We start from the raw sequence: 23,322 nt of genomic DNA, 5'->3' as shown, positions 1-23,322 counted from the left end.
GAGCGTTCCAAATGTTTTCCTATCTTATGAGTATATTTCATTTGTACATGCTTGTTAATTTAGTGATACTATTAGTCTTGAACTCTTGTAAATGCATGCTACAACAGTCATCTACGTGCTTCTTTTTTCAGTACCACTTACTAGATGACTATCATAGCATGTATTTACAAGAGTGCAAGTCTATTAGTATCACTAAATTAACAAGCATGTACACATGAAATATAGTAAAACTAAGGATATGCTCACTTAAGTGAAGAGGAGCCAGTAAACATTACCTATCAGTTGTAGAAAAGGTAGTGAGTGCAAAATGACTAATCCCTTTTCTACAACTGATAGGTAATGTTTACGGGCTCATCTTCATTTTTTATTTTCCCAAAACTATCAAGTAGGGTGGTCTTTGTTCCAATGAATTTTGAGGGATCAAAGAGTGTACAGACAGTGTAGAAAATCTATTAGCGGCCAGTGTTCACTTCCCAATTTTCTTTCATATTTATTCATCACAAATGATCTTTTGTTAGTTTTAACCCTCCATGTTGTTGCCAAAAAATGACTGGCTTCAGGCTTGTTTTCTTTATGCCTGAAAGTGAATTTTCGGACAAGGGCAAGTGGAAACTTTTCGTTCCGTTGTTATATATGACATGTCAAAATGCATGCCATGATCCACCCACCATTCTCTGATGTTTGGCTCTGTGTGTGTTAGGGACCCTGTTCGAAAGCAGGTTACATTATGAACCTGTGTATGTGGGGGCTAGGCATATGCTGAGGCCTATTGACATGCATGAAGCACAGAGCATTGAGATAGCAATCTGGTGGTGGATCATGTATGCATGTCCTGTGAACAGGATGACTTTGTTATGGAATTGAGCTGGATGGTAGGAGGCAGAATTGGTTTCTCAAGTTTTTGATACCACTTTTCCTTCTAGACTCACTTTTTCTTTAAAAGCATCTTCAAAGTGGAAGTCTAGGATATAGCTCTCCTATGCTTTATGGTTATGTCAGCCTCTAGTGAGGTAGGAAAGGGTGGAGCTGAAGAAATTGCACTTTTTCATCATGATCTCTACCTTCCAATTGCACCTGATTCCTTGACCCTGGATAGGGGACTAAGATCTTCGACTAGAGGGTTTTAAACACCCTAAATTGTCTCTGGTCTTTCTCCCATATAGCATACTTAAATGGCCTACTGTTTTTAAAGGCACTGCAGCTCTGTGGTTGAGCTTTACACCTTATAAGAGTCACCAACAAAATTGTAAATGGGTGGCTTCTGTGGAGTTCACAACTGAGAAACCAGAACCTGTTTCTAAGCAAATCCTCGGGTATCAGGCCACTAGTTACAGTGAGCGCGAAGTGAACCTACTTCAAAGTGCAAAACCACTGAAACATTTTACAACATACAGGTGGTTCTTAAAAAGCATAATCTGCCAAAGCCACGCCTCATGGTAGGGGGGGGGGCTACATTAGGTATACAGTAAGGCAAAATCAGGTAGGTGTACAGTCTGGCAAAGCAGTACCTCATTGTGCTGGGGGCTGCATCAGGTACACAGACAGGCACAATCAGGTAGAAGTATAGTCTGGCAAAGCCACGCCCACAGTGCAGGGGGCTACGTCATGTATTAAGACAGGAAAAATCAGTAAACTTGCATATAGTTTTTCACTATCTGTAACAGCACGGCAGGCTGAAAAACAATGGTCTGAGTGTTGCCCAGAGCAATGTCTGTGGTTAGTATTTATTCTAAACTTTCAAGCCATCAGACTTCAGCTTTGAAATCCAATCCATTTGTCTGGGTGCTTGTAAAACTAGGGTAGGATGACGTCTTTCCTGTGGATTTCCACTCCCTCAAGCTTGTACCTCACAAGCTGACGACGAGTTAGCACTATAATATGTGACTAGTGTAGGCATTTTACTGCTTTTTCATGTATTTTCCTTGGGGAAGATTCAGTTATGTGGCTGGTCTTCTTTATAGTGATGTAAATATACTTCACTGTTAATTTTCATTTTCCTTAGGTTTCATAACTTATATTTATTGATGACAACGCTATTTGTATGCATTTAAACTATCTAGGAGAGTCGATTGTCAATTTATTGTAATGTTTTTCCATCATTGTAAGAATTAAAGGTGCTTAGATGTCTTCATGTGTAATCATTAAATCATTAACCATAAAAAACACATTTTATTACTGATCTCTATCTATCCTTTCCACCTAATTCTTTGATAGTAATATTTCTGTTGTGCTGGTTTGGAGGATTGTATACTTGAAATAAAATTATGTTTGTTAAGCATTCATTGTGTAACAGTACATTTGTTGTCATTATGGTTGATTTGAGAACGCATTTGTCTTTCAGTTCTTATTGCTGACATTATCATCTACATACCTGCAGTTATTTTATACTGCTTCAGCTTGAAAGAAATAACCATCAAACAAAAGGTATGTATTAAAGTCGTTGTTTAAATAGAATTAGTGTTTGGCACATGAATACATTAAGAATAAACTTAAGTAAAGATTTCCTATTTTGAATGGGAAGGTCATGAGTATCCTCATAGAAATATGTGCCCCCCTGTGCCAACATAGTGCAATTTGCTCTACGGGGAGTTGGTGGGGCGGTTGCACCTTCAGAAATACAGAATGGGCTTTGTAGTCTGAATATTTGCATAATCCATCCCAACCTCACCTTTCACTCCAAGACTTTGTTGTTCTAATACAAATGAGGAAATCCTATTGCCAGTATGCATGCTTTGTATTCATAAAGATTGTTCACTGGCACTCACTGTGCATTTGCACCACCCATGTGGTGGCAGGCAGCACCCTGAGCATGAACAATGAAAAAGGTAATGGAGGCTCGCAGGTAACAATCGAGAGGCAACTATTGATAGGGGTGGGCAGTGCGTTAAGTAGGCAGAAGAATTGAAGGGGGGGTCTCATTAGGAGCGTGGCCGAAATACAGGTGGGCGGTGTGGTGGGGAGAGGGAGCTTGGCAATTGCTTGGCTCCCAACCTGGGAAGACAGTGGGAGCCAAGCAGGAAAGGCTGGGCGCACTATTGTGTGCGCCACACCTCTCCTTTTGTTTCTTAATCACAGGCTCCGACCCCAATCAGCAGGCTGCCTGAGAGGGTTGGTGCCTGTGATTAAGGAACAAAAAGGAGAGGTGGGTTTACCAAAAGGCAAGATGGCAGAAGGCCTCACATGTGTTGCTTGGTTCTCACTGCCTATCAAGGTTGGGAGCTAAGCAATTGATAAGCCCCCTCTCCCCGCCACACCACCCACCTCTATTTAGGCCACGTCCCTAAATAGCACCCCCCTCGATTCATCTAAAAGTAGCATCCCACCTTTCCTTTTGTTTCTTTGTGACTGGCACCAATACCCGTAGGTAGCCCTTTAACTCCAAATAGCTGTGTGGTCAATGACTGCCCATAGGCTTGGTGCCCCTGATTAAGAAACAAAAGGAGAGGCGGGGACATTGCTATCATATGTTTTGATGCCTCGCCTCCTTTTTTCATAATCTTAGGCAGCCCTTTAACCATGCAACTCTTTGCGTGAAAGGGCGGCCTGAGGCTAGTCATTGGGAGCCAGGGCCTGGGATTTTTTTTGGAGACTGCCAGGGCTCCATCCCAGCCCACTTAAAGCGCTGTGGGTGGGGGACAGTTGCAGAGTGCCATCCTCACACTCCTGGGATAGCCCTGTTCTTTTAGTGTTCATTCAGCTTGAACCTCCTTAATGCTGTGAGCGGCATGGAGCTCAGCTAACAACATCAACGCCAGTTAAGTTTAGCGTGAACACAATGCTCCGCTGCTCCCAGCAGTAGGGCGCAAAATCCATGCTGGATCTAGCGCAGCCTGTGCCTACTGCACCAGAGGCAGCAGGAGCCTTTAGGAAAAGGCAAGAGTCGCATTCAAGGATAGTATTCCTTTTGAAATAGTTTTAACGACTACATATATCCTTAAGGTATGGTGTTAGTAATTGAAATTATGTATTGTTTGGTCCTTGTCTTATATTGTGTTCAGTAATTGTACAGTGATTTATTACGACTTTGTTGATAGACAACATGGAACATAGAAAGCTCGATGGAGATTTCATTATGCCATTTAACAATTCCCTTTCTTGATGTTTTTTTCCAGATCTCAGTCATTTTCTGCATTTTGCTTTATCCTGGCCTCATTCTTGTTGATTATGGACATTTTCAGTATCCTTTCATCTAGTTGATTTTTATTTGATGGTAGAAATGTGTGCCGTTTACTGACAACCCTTTCCTACAATGCAAAGCAATGATTATTTAAATGTTTGTTCACAATGTTAAAATACAATACGGTGGTTTCAGATTGAATTAGGCCACTAGTACAGTTGCTTTATGTAAGCAGACAAACGTTCCCTCTCTCAAGATGCACTTTTTTATCCTTTTGATCTGATCAGACCAAGGGCATGTAAAGGAAAAACTAAACTGTCAAAGTATACGAATCCTTCTTTTTTTAAAACATGTATTGTGGAGCAGGGTATTTTAAAGCTTGTGTCCTTCAACTAGATGCGACTCGCATTCTCCCTACGTGATCAGGGCCGCCGGCTTAAGGGGCGATTGATTTGTGCGTCAGGCAAGTGAGTCAGTCGTTATATTATTATCTCACTAAATTCCACTTGAGATGGAAGATGTTCTGAGATAATTACACCCTACCTCATGTTTCGGGGAAGTTATCCCGACAAAACTAATTCTGGACAATATTCAAATATTCTCCCCATTCTTCATGAGATTTGTTAATTCATTTTTACACGCCAGTGTGCCTGATAACATCAAGGAAGTCACAGGGACTCCTTTAGTCAAGAAACCAGGACTTAGTCCAAGGGAAATCGGTAAACCTTAAGCTTATTACCAATTCAAACTTTCTACTTGATGTAATCAGCAAAGTTGCCTGCATGCAGCTTCAAAAAACATCATGAGGAGGCTACACTTCTAAATGCTAAGCAGTCTGGCTTCTGCCCGCAGCACAGGAGAGTGAGTGCACTGCTAGACATACAATCCAACATGCTGTATAGAGGCATAGTAGGATGGCTGGTTCTGTTGGATCTCTTGGCAGATTTTGACCTCCTGGATCATGATCGCCTTTTTACCACCTTATCCACTGTCGGTCATTGCTCACAGAATGCCATCTGCTGGTTTCAATCCTTTCTAGGCAACAGGAGGTCAGTAGTACAATAAGATGTCTCCTCCACTTCAGCTTCAATAGACTATGGTGTCCCCCAGGGTGCACATTTGCCACCAGTATTATTCAACACCTATATTAAACCACTTTGTGACACACAGACCGACAATGGCATGCTTTTTAAAAACTATGCTGATGATGTTCAGGTGCTGGTTGAGGTGGAGGGGACTGTGAGACAGGTATGGTATCAAGAGAGATGACACAGACAACGGAAGTTCAATTCTAAACAAAACTTTATTAATGATCAGACTGATGTAATGCCTAACTATCCCTATACTATAATGGAATTTTCCTTACCTAAAGAAACCCAAGTAAAGTCTGTGTCTCCAAGTCCAAAATAAAAGTCTGCCTGTGTCAAAACCTATGCTTGTCCTCACAACTATAACAAAACATGATGTGGGAATCTTTCTCAACAAAATAAAAGTGGTCCAAAGTAAAGACTGAGCTACTTTCAGTTTGAGTTCTTCTTGGGTTCCCTGTTTCCAGTTCAACACAGTTGTATTTTGTATTTTATTTCTATTTTATAGAGCACCTTAAGCCAAAGTGCTGAACATTTAAAACTGGACACGGTACAATAAAATTGGATAAACAATCGAAACCAGATAACGATCAATCAGGGATGTTGAAGTGGGTACGTTTTCAGAGAGGCGCAAAAAAAAGAATACAGTAATAGAACAAAGAGAAAGTGGGAGATCGTTCCAGTTGAGAGGAGCAAGAATCTCAAAGGATCGGAAATAAGACTGGGCACACAGGGATGACGGACTACAAGTCTGAAGAGGGAGGAAGACCGGAGAGAACGAGATGGAGTATAGAAAGATAAGAGCATAGCGAGGTAGTTAGGGGCAACACCATAGAAGGATTTACAAACTAGACAAAGGAAATGAAATTTAGTTTGAGAGTGTAAAGGCAGCCAGCCGAGTGTAGCGAGAGAAGAGGAAATAGAATCTCGATAGGGAAGAAGACACAGACGGATGGAAGAGTTAAAGTCTGATCTTAAAGAGGTAAGGCGGGAATTTGGAAGACCGAACAGAGTAGTAGAACAGTAGAAGAGTCAGGAAAAGATCAGTGAGGAAATTAAAAGTTTAGATTCTTGGAAGGTGAGAAAGGGATGAGCTTTGCTGATATTGTGAAGATGGAAACAACTTGAACAAGAGGTAAGGGAAATATGATGAGAAAAAGAAAGATTTGAGTAAAAGTGGAGACCAAGATTATGAGCTGTGGTAGAAATTGGGAGGTTAGAGGGTGGGAAGGATATGAACAGGGGTGGAAAATGAGGACGAAGAGTGTTTGTAGGCAAGAACAGGACCTCCGCCTTCCCTGCATTAAGGGGGAGAAAATGAGAAGACATTCATGATTTTATGGCAATGAGACAAGCTGTGAGAGTGTGGTGAATATCCGGGAGAAAGAAGAAAAGGATAGAAATACTTGAGTATCATCCGCATAGAAATGATGTGAAAGACCAAAGGAAGAGATGATACCAGCAATGATGTGTATAATGAGAAAAGAAAGGGGCCTAGAACTGACCCTTGAGGTACCCCGTGGTCAAGCGAGAAAGAGGTAGAGGTATTGCCCGCCCAAGAGACAGAGAAAGTTTGGTTAATCAAATAAGAATTAAACCAAGATAGAAAAAAAACCTTGAGAATTAAGAAAGTGACACTAGGAGCAAAGAGTGATCCACAAGGCCAAATGCAGCAGATAAGTTAAGAAGGATAAGAAAAGAGGAATGTTCAGAGTAACGAGCTGAAAGAAGGGAACTGGGCACAGAGAGTAGTTTCAGTAGAGTGCAGGGGACGGGACAAAAGCCAGACTGAAATCGAGGAAGAAGAGAAAGATCAGGGACAAATGAGGAGATCCAGGAACACACAAGATGTTCTCAAAGTTTCGAAAGATAGAATAGGAGAGACATATGGTGGAAGTTGGAGACAATGAAGGGATTAGCTGTAGGTTTTTTAAAGATAGGAATAACAGATACATGTTTAATGGATGCAGGAAAAATGGACGTAGAAAGACGGATATTAAATAAAGTTCCAATAAAGATTCAGCTCAATAGTTTTTGATGAAGTTCTGAAATTGCCTTTTCCAAGTTCAAAAGTATCACAAGTTCTTCGCTTGTTTGACTCTCAGGGTTTCCTTTCCCAAGACAGTAATGTAACACTCACTTGGGTTTCATCTGCTCCAAGTTCAAAAGGTAAACACTGGGTCCGATTGGCCTTCCTTCAGATTTGTTTCACTAAGTATTTCACAGTTTTTTACAGATTGTTCATCATTTAGGATTTCCATTGTTCAGGATTTCCTGGTCTAGGCGCAGTTGTCCGACCACACAGTCCACCCATCAGAGGTCACGCAACTAGTAGTCCTGCATACTAGGAGACTTTCTGGTCTAGGCATAGTAGTCTGACCGCACAGTTCACCCATCACAGGTCGTGGAACCATAAGTCTCCCCAAAGCTGTTGGGCCACTTTTAGACTCTTCTGCCTTGGGCTTTCACTTTTCACACTTGTATACTTTGAAACCCCTTTTGATATCTTTTCACACATAATGGTAACCACAACTGTTCAATCCTTCATATGCCTTTGATTCTGTCAATGCTGCTCTTAATTGATAGTGCTGGTTGACATATCTATTAAAGTGTTCATTTATCATTAAGCATATCGTAGTTTACTCATTTGGCAGCTTTTTTTAGTTCGACATTCATTATAGATAGGATTTACTTGTGCTTGTTCAATTAGCGGTTCACTTTCAATTCGGGATTCAATATAGCTGACATTCACTTGGGTTTACTCAATTAGCGGTTTTCTTTCATTTCGATATACAATATGAGTAGCATTTACTTAAATGCAGGAACCGTTACTTATTTAAAGTACCTTCAGAGCGATCCGGTCCCGCCACTTACCTGCTTTCACGGCTCCTCCCAGCAGCTCTCCCTGGATGGGAAAACCTTCAGTTTGCTCGCCGGACACGTCTCCAGACGCAGCCCGGCACCTCTTTTCTGCACCACATCCGGTCTGCATCCTCGGCGTCTAACTCAGCTCCAACTGCACCCCGGCTTGTGCGCGGGGGGGCATTTCTTTTTCCTCTGCTACCTGGCAGCGCCTGCTGCCCGCCCTCACAGTACAGAGTTCCCGGTCCTGCAAAGCTCCTCTGGCAGGTCTCCGGGAATCGTTGCCAGCATCTCTGCTTCTTGACTGAATCCCAACACGGCGGATTCGCATCCCTCTCTCTCCTCTCTCTGATTTTGGACTCCAGCTTTTATACTCTTTATCATTATTAACAGGCTGCAGGTGAAAAGGGTTAAACTCAATTGCCTGATCTTGTGTAAGCCTGTTAGTGTGACATGCCTGACCTTCATTAGTAAGTGCATGCAGACCCTTCTTCTTCTGCCCAGTACCACAGTGGTGTTTACAATAGGAAATGTGCATTACTCTTAGTTGCCTCTTCCTCGTCTCACTACTTGATGGGAAACTACAGGAAAAAGCTGGAAAGGACTGACAATATCCCATGAAGACTGAGGGAGGGTCGGGTAGGTCAGTGTTAGAAAAGGGGATACCATGTCTCACCTTCAGGTACCCTCTCCAATCCCCAACAACCGTCCACCAAGGTGATTCGCCCTCATTTGTCCACCACCCCCACCGTCGCGATCGACAAGTGATGGTCCTTCCCTGGCCACCTAACAAGAAGATCCCTGGGGACTAGATGTGAGAGTACCTTCAGGTTTCTCACAGGACACACAAAATAGACTTGCATAATCTACAGTCCAGTTATGGCATCATTAAGGAGTGGATGTCAACTAACGGGATGTGCCTCAACGGCAACAAAACAGAGTAGTTATTATGTACCTCTCACCAATCTAGGTCAAAACCTCCTGCAAACTAGAGTTTCATGATTGAGGATTGCATAATTCCAGATTTCAACAAAGTAAAATCCTTGGTTGTTTACTTAGAAGCCTCAATAGGTTCTGATGCTCAGGCGAATCATATATCTATAAATTCACATCGCCAGATTAAGTTACTGAGACAAATAAGACCTTTTCTCTCAGAAAAAACTGCATTTCACTTGCTCGAGCTATCATCCTTCCCAGAACTCATTATGTTAATGCTTTGTTGGGAGGTGCGAGGAAGAGTAGCAGCGTAGCATGCAGAAACTACAAGTAATACAAAACGATGCTATTCGCATCACAAAAAACTTAACTCGTATCACTCGCGTTTCTGGAATAAGGAAGGAACTGTACTGGCTGCCTGTGGAAACTCCTGCACAGTTCAAGATGCTCACTTTGGCCCACACGTGTACTTATCTACCTCTCGGATAGACAGTCCAAATACAAACCAAGTAGAACTTTATGATCGTCAGGGACCTTGCTTCTTGCTTGTCCTACAGCAAGATCCGCTTTGGACATCAAAATATCCTTCGTCACTCTGCGTCCAAAAGAATGGAACACCCTGATTCTAAGCCTTCTGGAACACCCTGATTCTAAGATTTCGGCAAGAATCCAACTCATGCCAATTTCATAAACACCTAAAGACGTTTTTGTTCACAAAAACAGCACTGTCCTAAACCACCTTGCCTCTGCTTGTCCTTTGCTTCATGTCTGTCTTTAGTCTTTGCGTGCGCCCTGATCCCTGCTGGACGTTACAAATAAATAAATGCATCAGTGAGTGACAGTCTGATTAACATTTTTGTCAGAGCGTCACTTGTGAGTCTGGAGTCGACCTGTCTGGGGCTAGACCCAGTCCAAGATGGTGGGTGTGTAGGGTGGTGGCTATGCCTATACTTATTCTCGCACCAGCCTTTCATTGATGGCCTATCAATAACACAAAGTTAGCGTGGGCCTGGTCACCAATCAGTGCTCTAAATAGTGTTATGACAGTTACAGTGATGCGCACGCTGCAGGTCTTCTCCCCATAGTGGAGTAGTTGCGTACCGGGTCAACACAAAGGGAGTTCAGCAAGCGCTTCTCTAGCCGACCAACTCCGAGCCAGCAGCCGGCAAGACTCTGATCCCACAGCAGGCAGCAGGTCAGTGAACTGCACCACCAAGGAGCTTTTCTTGACCCCTCCATCATCTCTTATTTGGTCACCAGGAAATGATCTCATTCCTAAAAGCAGCCTGTCCCATAATAAAGAAAACTGCACTTGCTAGTTTGCTTTCAGTCAATTCGTTTAAATTGATTAGCAATAAAAGTAGTACAAGACATTCACATTGCATCATTGTCATAGAGAACTTCAAACCAAAGATCATGGAAATTGATGAGGAACAAGTCAATGGCAAACTCAGACATGATCTAAAAAGATCAAATAATGTTCAATACAATTCCTGTTTATCCAAATGTTACCTCGTTACTTTTTAAAACAAAAAGCATAAATAACATGAATAATTGGCACCTCAATTTCAAAGCCATTTGTATGTACTTTGCTAGTGTATAAACAGAAAAGGCCAAGTGGTACTACGAGCCAAGATGAATGTCTCTTTTGCCCGTGCCTCATCCCAACCTCTATCTGAAGTAGCATGAGACATTTCTTCCTTAAGTAAGGACGGCAGTTTATATGATAATTTGGACAGATAAACAAGGAATGGACTAGTGATTCCTGGTTATAAAAAGTGTGCATACCGGTATTCTTGCACACAGGGCCTTTCTATCTAACAAGTGCATAGTGCAACATCCAAGCTTATGTTTTTATAAAGGTAACAGATCCGTACATGTCTTTACCTCCCAATGGTAATTACATTTCCTTGAAGGGACAACGTCAGAATAAGATTTGAGTGTGGGATTTACAAGGACCTTTTCTCATATTAGCTGTTTTTCCAATTCCCAATATTGAAACTCGGGTTCCCTTGTGTCATCACTTTGATGACTCTTGGGCCAAGGATTTGTCATAGTTGTGAGTGAGGGCGTGAGAGGAAAGGGACTACATTGAATATTGGGTGTATTAATAAGCACCCTTGTAATATATTCATGCCCGAGAGTGGTCATTTAAGAAACGTCAGTTGATTGGCAACAAGAGAATTTCATATGGAAAGCTTTGCTCTGCCGGGCTACCTGAGCTACAATCGGCCAGGCTACAGTCCGCGCAGCTGCGTTATCTCAGTTGCAGCCACCTGCACATATAAGTGCTGTCAGAAAGGTGGGTCGTGCACCGGAAAATCTCGCAGAGGGCGCCGGAAGGCCTGGGGAATGTACTGATGTGTTCATTAAAAGGTACGTCAGTTGCTGTCCAACTAGTCCCAGTTGACTATTCTCTATAAAAAGTGATGTACAACTGTACCAGCATGTATTTCCAATTAGCAACCAGAAAGTGTCTCAAAGCTTAACAGGATGCCGATTGTATTCACTGGTACAAGCCTGCGTTCAGAGCAGCCAGAGTGCTGCAAATTCCTTCTTGTGCTGCCACCAATGTCTACGTGCCTGAGCAGCCTCTGCATTAGTGCCATCGAATGCAAAAAACAAGTTTATTATCCACCGCCAACAAAACAAAAAAAAGAAACCTAGGTTTGAGTACCGCTCTCGGCTGGTATCAGTTTTCACTGTTTTATCAGCACTGAAAACCTTCTATAGGCCATAGCAGTGGTATTCCTGCTGTGGAAGGTAAATGTCTTTACATTTTTCTTTTGTTGAAAGGACTATTGCCAGCATTTTGCATTAGAGGGTTCTAATGGTGTTATTTTCGTCCAGGGATATCCTTCTTTGCTTGGGCCCCTAACTTGGGCGGCAGCCCATTACCTGCCAGATAATAACTCTTCAGTGTTTTTGTTATGGTATTGGCTCTTAAAGAAGGACTTTTGCCATGTTCATGGTCCCTTGAAGCCTGGGGCCCTGCAAGAGATGAGTGACGTGGTTGAAGGAGGAGTCAAGGGACGACAGCAGCCAGAGGTCGAGGCAGGGTAGCTGTTGCAGTGTTGATATGCGCAAATTGGAAGAATCCAGACTCTGTGCAGATCACCTTCTATATGTTTTTAGAGACAGTGTCTGGTTAGGCAAGGCTTGGGCACACACTTTGGTGGGTATGTTTATTATCGGTTCTATGTGATATTACTGCATTTAAAAGACCGAACACAAAAAAGACCGATTTCTGCCCCCCTCCCACCTCAGGATGACAAAGCAATAGTTTTGGCTGTTGTATGGTGAACACTTTTTCTTAACTCAGGCACATACAAGCACTCGGGCAGACTGAGATATGTTGAGGAGAAAGCAGACCGAGAGGGGAGGGGAAATTGTATTAATGCAAATTTGTGGATTAAACAGTGAACGAAAATTAGAATGTGTGAATGATTGAGGATAGATGGTAGGGATTAATGAAATATTTGGAGGATGATGTGTGAATATAAATGTAAGAGCATAAGACGGTGTGAGGCTGTATGGACGGATAATGTTGATATGGATACATTGATTATTGAATATGCATGTAGGGTTTGATACTAGAGGATATGTGCAGGGTGCAAAATGTTCACACTCCACTACCCATTGGCTAATGATGATTGACTCTTGGGGAGTAAGAAATGGTGTGCTGTCTGTATGTATAGAATTGAGGTGACAAGTGGCTTTCTATGTCTGGCATGTAGCTTGCAACTTGACATTTCTATCCTTGATATATGAATCAATGCAAATCCAAGGATGGGCGAATGAGTGAGTGTGAGGAAAGCAGTGTGAAGCCCGCAGGAAGGCTGTGTCGCGGGACCCCACTAAATATCATGCAGTGGCCAAAAAAGTCTAGCATGTTTGACACCGGTTTTTATTTTTTATTTATTTATTTAATATTTATATTGCGCTGGTAGCTCGCGAGCCTCGGGGCGCAGAAACAGGGACACGAGAACGGACGGAACAGATAGTGATTAGACAGAGCAGACGGGACAGTCACATAGAATTAAGCTAACTGAGGTATATGCCGTGATGGCCGTTTATTTGAAGATATGGGTTTTTACCTGTTTGCGAAAACGCGAGTAGTTGGTTTCCAGTCTAAGGTGGTCTGGTAGGTTGTTCCAAAGGTTGGCTGCAAGGGTTGGAAAGGCACTACCTAAGCCACTTGAGTTTGTGAGGTGACGTAGCAATTTTAACAAGTTGGGATGATCTCAGTGTTCTATTAGGAACGTATGGTTTGATCCTAGTTTTTAAGTAGGTTGGTGCCTTTCCGTAGATGCATCTGTGAACGATGGTTAAGGTTTTGAAATGCACCCTATCTTCGATTTTCAGCCAATGAAGCTCCCTTCTGGAGTTGCTGATATGTTCTGTTTTAGTTTTGAGCTTGACAATTCTTACCGCGTTGTTCTGTACAATTTGGTAGCTTTGTAGGCATTGCTTGGAGGCACCCAGGACTAGAGCGTTGCCATAGTCAAGGCGCGATAAGATGGTGGCTCTTGCTATGGTCGCACAATTTTCCTCGGATATGAGAGGTCTGATGGCTTTTATTAGACGGAGGTGGTAGGCACAGTTTTTTTTGATGAACTGTACTTGGGCGTCCGCACCCAACGATGCTTCTAGCAGCATACCTAGGGTTTTAACCTTGCTTAGGACCGGAATGGGGGTATCTTTAATGTGGAAGGATGTGTAAGATGAGGGTAGCTTAGCACGAGCAGAGTATGAGCCGAAAATCATGAGTTCCGTTTTTTTTCCGTTTAGGCACATCCAATTGGAGTCCATCCATTGCTCCACGTGGTTGTATATCGTGGTAAATTGCTCGCTATCTTTCTGCTAATTGCCACTTAGTTCGAATACAAGCTGCGTGTCGTCAGCATAGTTAGTGAAATAGGTGTTTATGTGGTCTCGGTTGAATGGTAGGAGAGTGACAGCACAATTAACTCAAGCCTGCAATGAAACCGGATATTTTGAGGTCTTTCAGATGCAGCTCGTCATCCGTTTCACTGCTTGTATTTGTGTGGAGAGTGATAGGTGGCTTCAGTTACTGATTCTACCACCTGTAATATGGTGACATTCTCTTGCTTTACCCACACATTGGCAGAGGTAGCTCTTTGGTGCCGGGGGCAGTTGGCTTCGAGTGGTAGACCGGCATGCCAAAGGGTTCAAGTTCAGTTGTGGCTGGTGAACATACTCAGTGGAAAGGTGTAAATATTTCCCCTCATATTAGCACAACGGACTGTGCTTAGCAAGGGACCACTGAGTAATGTAAAGAGTTTCCCATGAGATGTTAAACTAAAGAGCTGAAATGGTGCATTTTACAGCAAAATCGTTTAGAATAAATAGGTAAAAAGTCATACAATCCCTTCAGAAAGGTAAGACATGAAAAACCTAATAGATGCAAGGCCAGCAATAGTACCCAGGAGTTTTTTTTACATTTGCATGATGCCTGTGCCTGAAATATAACAGCATTCCCACCGTAGAACACTTTCATCATGTAGTGCTCACTATATATGCCAGCATTCTGTTTAAGAAATCTGACACAAGACTCCATTCGCAGTGGAACTAGTTGGATAAACTAGTAGCACTGCGAGTAGAACACTGGAACAAACACCATATGACACTCTAATAAGCCTGATCCTGCGTTACCACCCTCCCTCATACATCTTTTATAGGTTCGCAAAACATTGAAACACACCATGTACAGCAAAATAATTGATGACATTCAAGAGAGAGATATACACCTTGCAATTAGCATAATTGGCATGTATGTGGAAACGGTCAAACCCTGGTCTTTCTAGGGTTACTCACTGAACCTCTGAAAGATGTAAGAACAGATGCACGCACTTCCCATTGAAACTCATACTGTTTTATCAAAGTTCCGTTTGAAGTCAGGTCATCTTGTATCAGAGTAGGATTTGTTAGCTCATGGATTTATATTAACATCTGCTGAAGCTACATTTAAGCAAGTATGCAGATAAAATCTTGCTTGTGTGTGCCAAAGTGGAACTCAACAAGCAATATAGCAATATATGTTATTCAAAATGGAGTCTCACTAATCATACTTAGTTTGTGCACTGAAAATATGGCCTAATCTTCTAAAGTTAGCAGATTTGTTCTCAATTTCACTACAATTAACCTTCTTTCTTTTGATTTGAGGGGGTTATAAACACGCACAAAGACGAACTAAATTGTATAGCAGCGCAGGTGATAAATAAGAAAACAGAACAGAGCAAAGAAACAGCGGAGAGGGCCAATTGTCAATTAGGGATATATATGGAAGAAAAACCAGAAAAGCCTCTAATAGCCCTTTATTTAAAAATAAAGGTTTTAAGAGCTCTTCGAAACTGGTAGATGGATTCCAGGACTCGGGGAATGCTATTCCACAACTTGGGACCATATATGGCAAACCTTCTGTCTCCTCTTGTAACACGGCAGGATTGAGGAATTTTCAAAAACAATCGATCCTCCGAGCATAACGACCTGGTCGGTTGATACCGACTACGTTTGTCTGCTAAATATGATGGGGCAGAACCCTTGAAACTCATAACCATCAAACAGGCCACCTTAAAGTTCATTCTATCATCCACTGCCAGCCAGTGGAAGGTCCGGCAGTCAGCCAAGACATGGGCAGACTTGCTCAGTCAACAAACTAATCTAACGGCTGCATTCTGTGCCCTTTGCAATCTCTGATGCTGAATCACTGGAATTCCAGCAAGAAGGCTGTTGCAGTAGTCCAGATGTGAATTTACTAAGGAACCCATTGTAACAGTATGATCATTGCTTGGAATAAGCAGCAGAACCTGTCGTAGCTGACACATAGAATAAATGACTGCCTGGACCTTGGCACTGACCTGGCATTCACTGCCAAGGTTGTCGTGCCATATATAGCCAAGATTTTGGGCTTCAGAGGCAAATTTAATTTCAGCCCCCAAGAAGCGTGAGTTTTGGGGACACTTCCCTGTGGTGAGAAGATGTTTCGGCAGAAACAGGGCAACCTCGGTCTTGGCCGGATTGGGCTGCAACTGATTTTCCAACGTTCAGAAGCTGACTGCATCGAGGCACTGATTGATCCTAAGGAATGTTTCATCAACATTCCCTATGATGATGAATACCTGGGTGTCGTCGGCATAAGAATTAAAATTAATCTGATGACTCCTCTGAATTTTCATCAATGGTAGCAAATAAAGATTGAAAAGCAGGGGTGACGGGCAAGATACCTGTGGTACTCTGTAGTCCAGATAAACAGGATCTAAGAGGAAACCCCCTATTTTTACCTGCTTGCAACGGCCTGTCAGGCGGCTATGCAATATGGCATGGTCAACCTTGTCAAAGGCCACGGAGAGATCCAACATTACCAATAGTGAGATATCTCCGTTTTCCGCTGCTTCAACAGGTCATCCTGTACTGTCACTCAAACTATCTCAGTCCCAAACTTGGGTCCGACTGAAAGGATCCAGCAGAGACGCCTCCTCTACATACCCCTGCAGTTGGCTGGTGACCACTTTCTCAAGCATTTTACCTAGCCAACGATGACCTGCAAATGGGTCGATAATTCTGCATGGATGAATCTAAATTGTTTTTTTTCAGTAGAATTATTCGTCACAAATGCCGGCAAAACATATCACTTGCTGCACCTTCCGCATTCCATCCCTTATTTGAAAGGCACACCATCATCAAGCTGGATGAGCGTTTATGGGTGCACTTTTCAATTACTTACCAGTTGCAACACGGATCTTCAGTATGCCGGACTCTGAGGTGTTCTGATCGGTCACCATACCCTCCAGTGCACAGGTGACATCAATCGTAGTTTGTGCACTATGGAGCTCGACAGAGGTAAGGTCCATTATTAATTTGTCCGTATTCAATATAATGGTAATTCAATTTTTTTAGTAGGGGAAAATACGAAAATGAAGTGTATTCAGTATTTTATATACAAGATTTTCATTCAATTCCCTAGGAGTGTGCTGGGCCTGCTTGCGTTAGTTAAGCATTGCAATAAAAGGACTGTCCATTAAACATATCGGCAGCCATCTTGGAATGGCTATATTCCGATTTGTAGTACCAATAATTAGCTGTTGTTGCAGTCTTTTAATGCGCAGTGTACAACCATAATTGCAAATACTGTGAACTGCAATGTTCTACTACCAACAAAGCTCAGCACTATTACCAATGCCAGGTAAAAAATTGTAGTCAACCAGCTCCAGCTCACAGGTAGAATAATACAATAGAGAATAGCTTTGTTGGTAAAGGCAGAACTTCTGTTCCCTTGATTGTATCGACAGTAAGAAGTCCTACTGATGCATGCAGAGATATACCCGGTTCCTCAAGTCCCTCAAATACCGAACTCCAGCAACTGAATGAGTAATAAGCAGCTTTCTTGTGAAATATACTCACTGACACAAAGCATGGCTCTTATATGTCAAGATATGGACAAAATCAGACGGAGGTCAACAGCGGTCGAACAGAGGGTCCAGCTTTGAGGCCACTCTTAAAGTCTCCACTAGAGACATCAACATGCTTAAGGGTGACTGTACCAGGCTTCATCTGAAGTTTAATGATTTGGAATACTGGTCATGCCGAAATAATGTGCATTTACTGGGACTTGCAGAGGGACAGAGAAAGAAGGTATGGAAAAGTTTATGGAAGAATGTATCTCCTCTTTCCAGAGGTGAAGAACCTTACTGAGATGGTATTTGACAAACCACATCGCCGACGTAAAGACATATTCTGGGTGCTCTCCTGAGAGTGATCCTTATGAATTTACTGTGATACCAGCTTTAGGTCAGTTTGTTGGCAATTGCAAGAGAACACTGAGAATCACGTATAATGGCGCCTGTCTTTCATTTTATCCTGTCTACATCTTTTACTGAGAAACTAGGACAGACATTTAACAGAGTGAGGATGGAGCTCTTAACACGTAAATTCAAGTATGCACACTAAAATGTCCTGGTTTTACTCATACTGTTATGTGTACTAAGTGTTACAATGTCCATATTTGGGGTTCAGCATGGTGTGTTGCAAGTGTTGGCTCTGCTCATCTGCATTCACGTGCAGAGAGGTGCTCTTGGACAATACATTTAAGCAGGATTCAAGTTTTGTTGTTCAGGGTAGATGGTACTTTGCCTATCACCTTGATGCTAGGCAGGTACCTTTGTGGTGTCTTTTGTTGGGGGTAAGGATGCAATAGCTGGAAGGGATTCATTGTGTTTTTTCCTTAGGGTTTGCTTGGCGGCTACATATACATCATTGTATACATTTCTTGTTCATTTTGCTACCCTATGCTGCACTGCACATTAACCTTATTTACTGCAGCTTTTACTTATCTAACAAGTCGTGTTGATGGATTGTTCTAGGATTTTAGGAATTACTTTAAAAATACTTGTAACCTACTTTTATAGACTTTGTTTGTGTGTATGCTCACCAGTATGTGCCATATTGTATTCTTGCCTCACTGCGCTGTGTAAAACCTATCTCAATGCTTTTAGACTACAAGTCCCAGCTGCATTGTAGTTTCTTTGGAGTACAAGTCCCAGCGACATTGTAGTTTTATTGTACACATTTTTACATTTTCAGGCGAAAGCGCTGGTCCGTTAGGGGCAAGCCGGTTAGTGCCGGTATATTAAGGTACTTTCCCTGCTTCCTCATTTATTTCTTGTTAATTTTGCTACCCTACGCTGCGCCACATGTTAACCTTATTTACTGCAGCTTTTACTTATCCTTCAAGTCGTTTTGATCGATTGTTCTAGGATTTAAGGAATTGATTTTTAAATACTTGTAACTTACTTTTATAGAGCTTTTAAAATATATTTATTAGATTTTTGCAACAATATACATTTCCAACATATACTGATTATAGTATCATGTCTTAAATATGAATTTTATAAACATGCTAATACTCCATACTACCATAACAACAATACCATCTAACAGTATCCTACAGTCTTATACAATGAGCCAATTACCATACAGCGATACTTCACCCTAAATCCTGTGTAAAAAAAATGAAGAAATGGAATTTAATAGATTAACACACACATGCGACACAGGACAAACAAACACAACAACAGAATAAAAAATACATTTAAAAAAAAAAAACAGATTATTCACTCATACAGATTATTGAAAGGATTCCACAATGAAAGATATATGTCCTCACAACCTTTATTTACTAAAGATACTGGGCCTCAATATAACTCGCCCGGTATGGAAACAACGTTGGCGGTAAACCCGCCGCCACCGTTGTTTCCATGCCGGGCGATCACAACTCCTTCAGGTGGAGGCGTCAAACCCGCCAGGTCTGACCTGGCGGTTTTAACACCGCCCGCCTGCAGGCGGATGAGGAAACACCGGCACCATCACAAGATGGTGCCGGTGTTTCCATGATCCCCATCGAGTCCTATGGGACTCGATGGGGATTAACACCATTCCGCCTCCGAAATTCCCGGGACACCGGGGTTGTAATACCCCGGTAATTCCGGGAGTCACGGAGGCGGAATGGTATTACGAGTCCGGCGGTAACCAGGCGGTTTTACTGCCTCAGTTACCGCTGGACTCGTAATGAGGCACACTGTCTCTATTTTAATATTTGCATGTCCACCAACCAATCTTCTATAGTAGGTTTTTTCCTACTCTTCCAAACTCTAAGAATTAATTTGACAGCAACCACCAGAGCCTTATCCATCCATGCATTATATTCCGTACCTCTGCGCAGTAGTAAAATCGCATTTGAAGCTAACCTAGGAATAGTTGTATTAAAAATCATAACTATTCTGTCTAAAACCTCTTTCCAAAAAACCTGTACCCGCGGGCAGCTCCAGAGTAAATGTAATAGAGTTCCCCTATCCCTACCACAACTCCAACACACATCATCTTTCATCAGTTTTAGCTTATACATTTTCTCTGGAGTCCAATAAATTCTTCCAATAACTTTTTGCCTTACCAACCGTAAACCTGTGTCTGTTCTTGCGTTAGATCCTACTCTAAGAAGATCATCCCATTCTTCCTCTGATATTGTCAAATTGATGTCCTTCGACCAAACTTCTTTCTATTTTTTCCATGAACTGACATAATCCAACCCTATAGTCGTAAAACACATATAAGTAGATACACCATGTTCCCATCCATCAAACAGCTTACAAATCTCTAGTCTTTGCTCCAATTCGTTATCAAGCATGTTTAATCTTTGGCTTATCAAGGAACTCAATTGTATGTATCGACTCATGTCTCTTCTATTCAAACTGAATTTATGCCATTCCTCGAAGCTCAGTATCCTAACTCCTTCCAAGATGTCCCTTATTCTTAAAATACCCTTCTTGATCCAGCTATGCAAATGCAGACATCTATTATGCAATTGTAGTCTTGATTATGCCATATTGACACATCATAGTTGATCCCAAAATGTTGACCATTTTCCTTAAACCATGTTCTTAAAGCATTCTTAGTTGCCACTATTGTCTGTAGTCTCATGGCTTTCCCTGACACCTTTCCCACCGTATAAAGGCTATCCAAAGCGTAAGGTTTGCAAATATCTCTTTCTATCCTCAACCAAAGTGGACTTTTACTAGCCTCAGTATCAAAATAATGTGAAACTTTCTTTATAAGGAATGCTCTATAATATTTGAAAATACCTGGATATCCAAAGCCTTCTTCTTTAACGTCACGTAATAAAATATATTTTGTAATACGTGGTTGCTTTCCAGCTCCCCATAAAAAAGTTTAAAAAAACCTTTCAACTTTCTGCAAAATGTCCTTTGATACTAATAGAGGAAGTGATTGTATAGCATACAATGCCTTGGGTAATAATTCAATTTTTATTGCATTAATCTTAGCCCACAGATTCAAATTCAGCCTTTCCCATTTCTTAATATGTATTAATATTTTAACTATTATCTTATCAATATTTAACTGGACACTTTTCTTCAAATTACTAATGATATTTTACTCCACTCAGGGACCATTTTCAGTTCCAGGATTCTAACACATTTTTATCACAGGTTTAGGCGATGGAACATTTCATTTTGATCCCAGTTAATTGCATGTCCTGACATTTTTCTACTTCTTCAAACATTTCCTTCAGAACCGAGCCACACATTGCAGGATTTGAAAGGAGAATCGTCATATCATCCACATAAGCTAGTATCTTTAGCTCTGTACCTGCTGCTTGTCAAGATACACAAAAAGGGGAAGAGAGGTTCCACTCTTCCCCCGAACCACAGAAGCCGAATGAAGTCGACCCTCCCACTGTGGTTGGCACAGGTACCTGGTAGAGTGAACAGGACACCGCGTGGCAGCCAGTGGTGGGGAAGAGGGTTAGGGAGAGGTTGTGGAGTGGGTGGGGGATTTTAGGAACACCGGATAGAGGGTGAGGGAAAACCTAGTATGGATAGGACTGGGGAGATAACAGGAAAAAACCCTACACTGCCTAAAACCTTGTAACCTCCTCAATGGGTCTTGCCCTTGTCTCTGACATCATCTTTGCACACCTTGATATGTATATTTTTACCACATACTTCTGTAGTACACCTTGATACATGTACCTTATTCACACTCTGACATGAACATTATGCCTAGCAAGCAGGATGGAACGTACAATTGGGAATAATCCCACTATGAAAGACATAACACATGGCCCCCAATGGCCAGCATGAAGCAACACTGATAAACAATGAACATGAAAAGCAGATGAACATGGAAACATAAGCCTTCTGGCCATTCACCCTTTCAGCCCAAAGTTTCTTATGAACCAAAACTCTTATTATCAGCACTTGACCACCAAACGCCTGGGAGGAGGGACCTTATGCATGAGTGCCCACATGAATGAATGTTCATACATCAAATACAGCTAAATCTGTCCATCCGCCATAATAGATTATGCCATTGAACCCCTGAACCCAAGCGGAGACTAGTGGAGTGTCATGCTGCCTTCTCCGAACCTGGCCCCGCCCACAGCCAATGACAATTGTTTGTGAGCTTAAAGAAAGTGCCGTGCACAGTTACACATTTCCACTTATCTTAAGTCCAGGAGGCGCTGAAGCACTCCCCGACGCAGTATAGGGAAGCTCGTCGCAGCCGCAGCCTCTTCACCTCCGATGCAACTCTCACTCACGCCCGCCGCTGCCGCTGCTGCTTCCATGAGTCCATCAGACTCCTTCGTTCCGCCGACATGGAGCTCTGCACAAACACAAAATAAGCCACACCTGCCGTGCGCCGTGTGGCCCTAATAAACCGTTACTCATCAAGATCAGCTGGCCACATGCGCGCACGGCGGATGACTACTCAATCCTCCCAGGTGCTGCTGGGAAATGTAGTTTTTCTTGTATCATTCCCTATCTAACCAGTTTCTGGCATCACCTGAGTCCCTGCCACCCATTCCAACTCTTATTCCTTACATTACCTCCTCTCCCAGGGCCCTTCCCAGGACCTGGTTTACCTGGATGTCGCAGATGAAATTGTTTAATCAACCTTGGGGCATGTATCGCTTCCACTGGTTCTCAAGAACAATCCTCACGACCGTAACCTTTCCACTGAATTAGATACCATAGTCGTTTATTCCTTTTCTTGCCATCCAAAATGCTTTTAATTTCATACTCCGTCTCCCCATCCTTCATGATCGCCGGAGGTCTCTTAGTAGTCATTACCAGAGCTGCGGGTTTAAGTAAAGACACATGGAACACCGGGTGGATAGGTAAGGTCTTAGGCAAACGCAATTTCATAGCAGTTGCAGACACGCATTTAATGATCTCGTAAGGCCCAATGAAACGGGGTAAAACATTTCCGTGATCCTATCAAGTCTAAATTTCGTGTTGAAAACCACACCCTATTCCCCACTTCAAATTTAGGACCTTCTTGTCGATGCTTATCAGCCTGAGTTTTATATTGTCTTTTGGCTCGTTCCTTTTGCCTGACCTCCAGAAGCAACTGCTTGCGCTCTTGTAACACTGGCATGTGTACCACTTCTGGCAAATGTTTTGGTATCATATTCTGCACTTGACCATATAAACATTCATTGGGTGCCATTCCCAGGGAAGTGTGGTATGTATTATTGTAGGTGAACTCTGCCAACCATAAGGCCTGTACCCAGGACTCTCTGCCATCTCCCAAATACCCTCATAAATATTGCTCCAATGTCTGGTTCACTCGCTCTGTCTGACCATCAGTTTGAGGGTGATAGCTAGTGGAAAGCGCACAATTGATTCCCAGCATCTGGCAAAAGGCACGCCAACATCTGGAGGTAAATTGCTAGCCCCTATCTGAGACAATGCTCTTTGGTAACCCATGCAATCGTACCAC

At 42.4% G+C, this 23,322-nt stretch overlaps 1 protein-coding gene across 2 annotated transcripts in view; it reads left to right on the top strand.

Annotated features, from left to right (window-relative positions):
- ALG6 (ALG6 alpha-1,3-glucosyltransferase) overlaps positions 1 to 23,322 on the top strand; it is a 908,528-nt gene that overhangs the window by 318,604 nt on the left and 566,602 nt on the right. For both annotated transcript variants that reach the window (XM_069642009.1, XM_069642008.1), the window contains exons 5-6: positions 2,342 to 2,424; positions 4,113 to 4,177. In XM_069642009.1, the coding sequence (XP_069498110.1) occupies positions 2,342 to 2,424; positions 4,113 to 4,177 (148 nt within the window). The remainder of the gene's footprint in view (positions 1 to 2,341; positions 2,425 to 4,112; positions 4,178 to 23,322) is intronic.

This window comes from Ambystoma mexicanum, chromosome 1q (genome assembly GCF_040938575.1).
Source record: "Ambystoma mexicanum isolate Mex_15411 chromosome 1q, UKY_AmexF1_1, whole genome shotgun sequence".
NCBI lineage: Eukaryota > Metazoa > Chordata > Amphibia > Caudata > Ambystomatidae > Ambystoma > Ambystoma mexicanum.
This window is presented reverse-complemented; position numbering and strand designations above follow the sequence as displayed.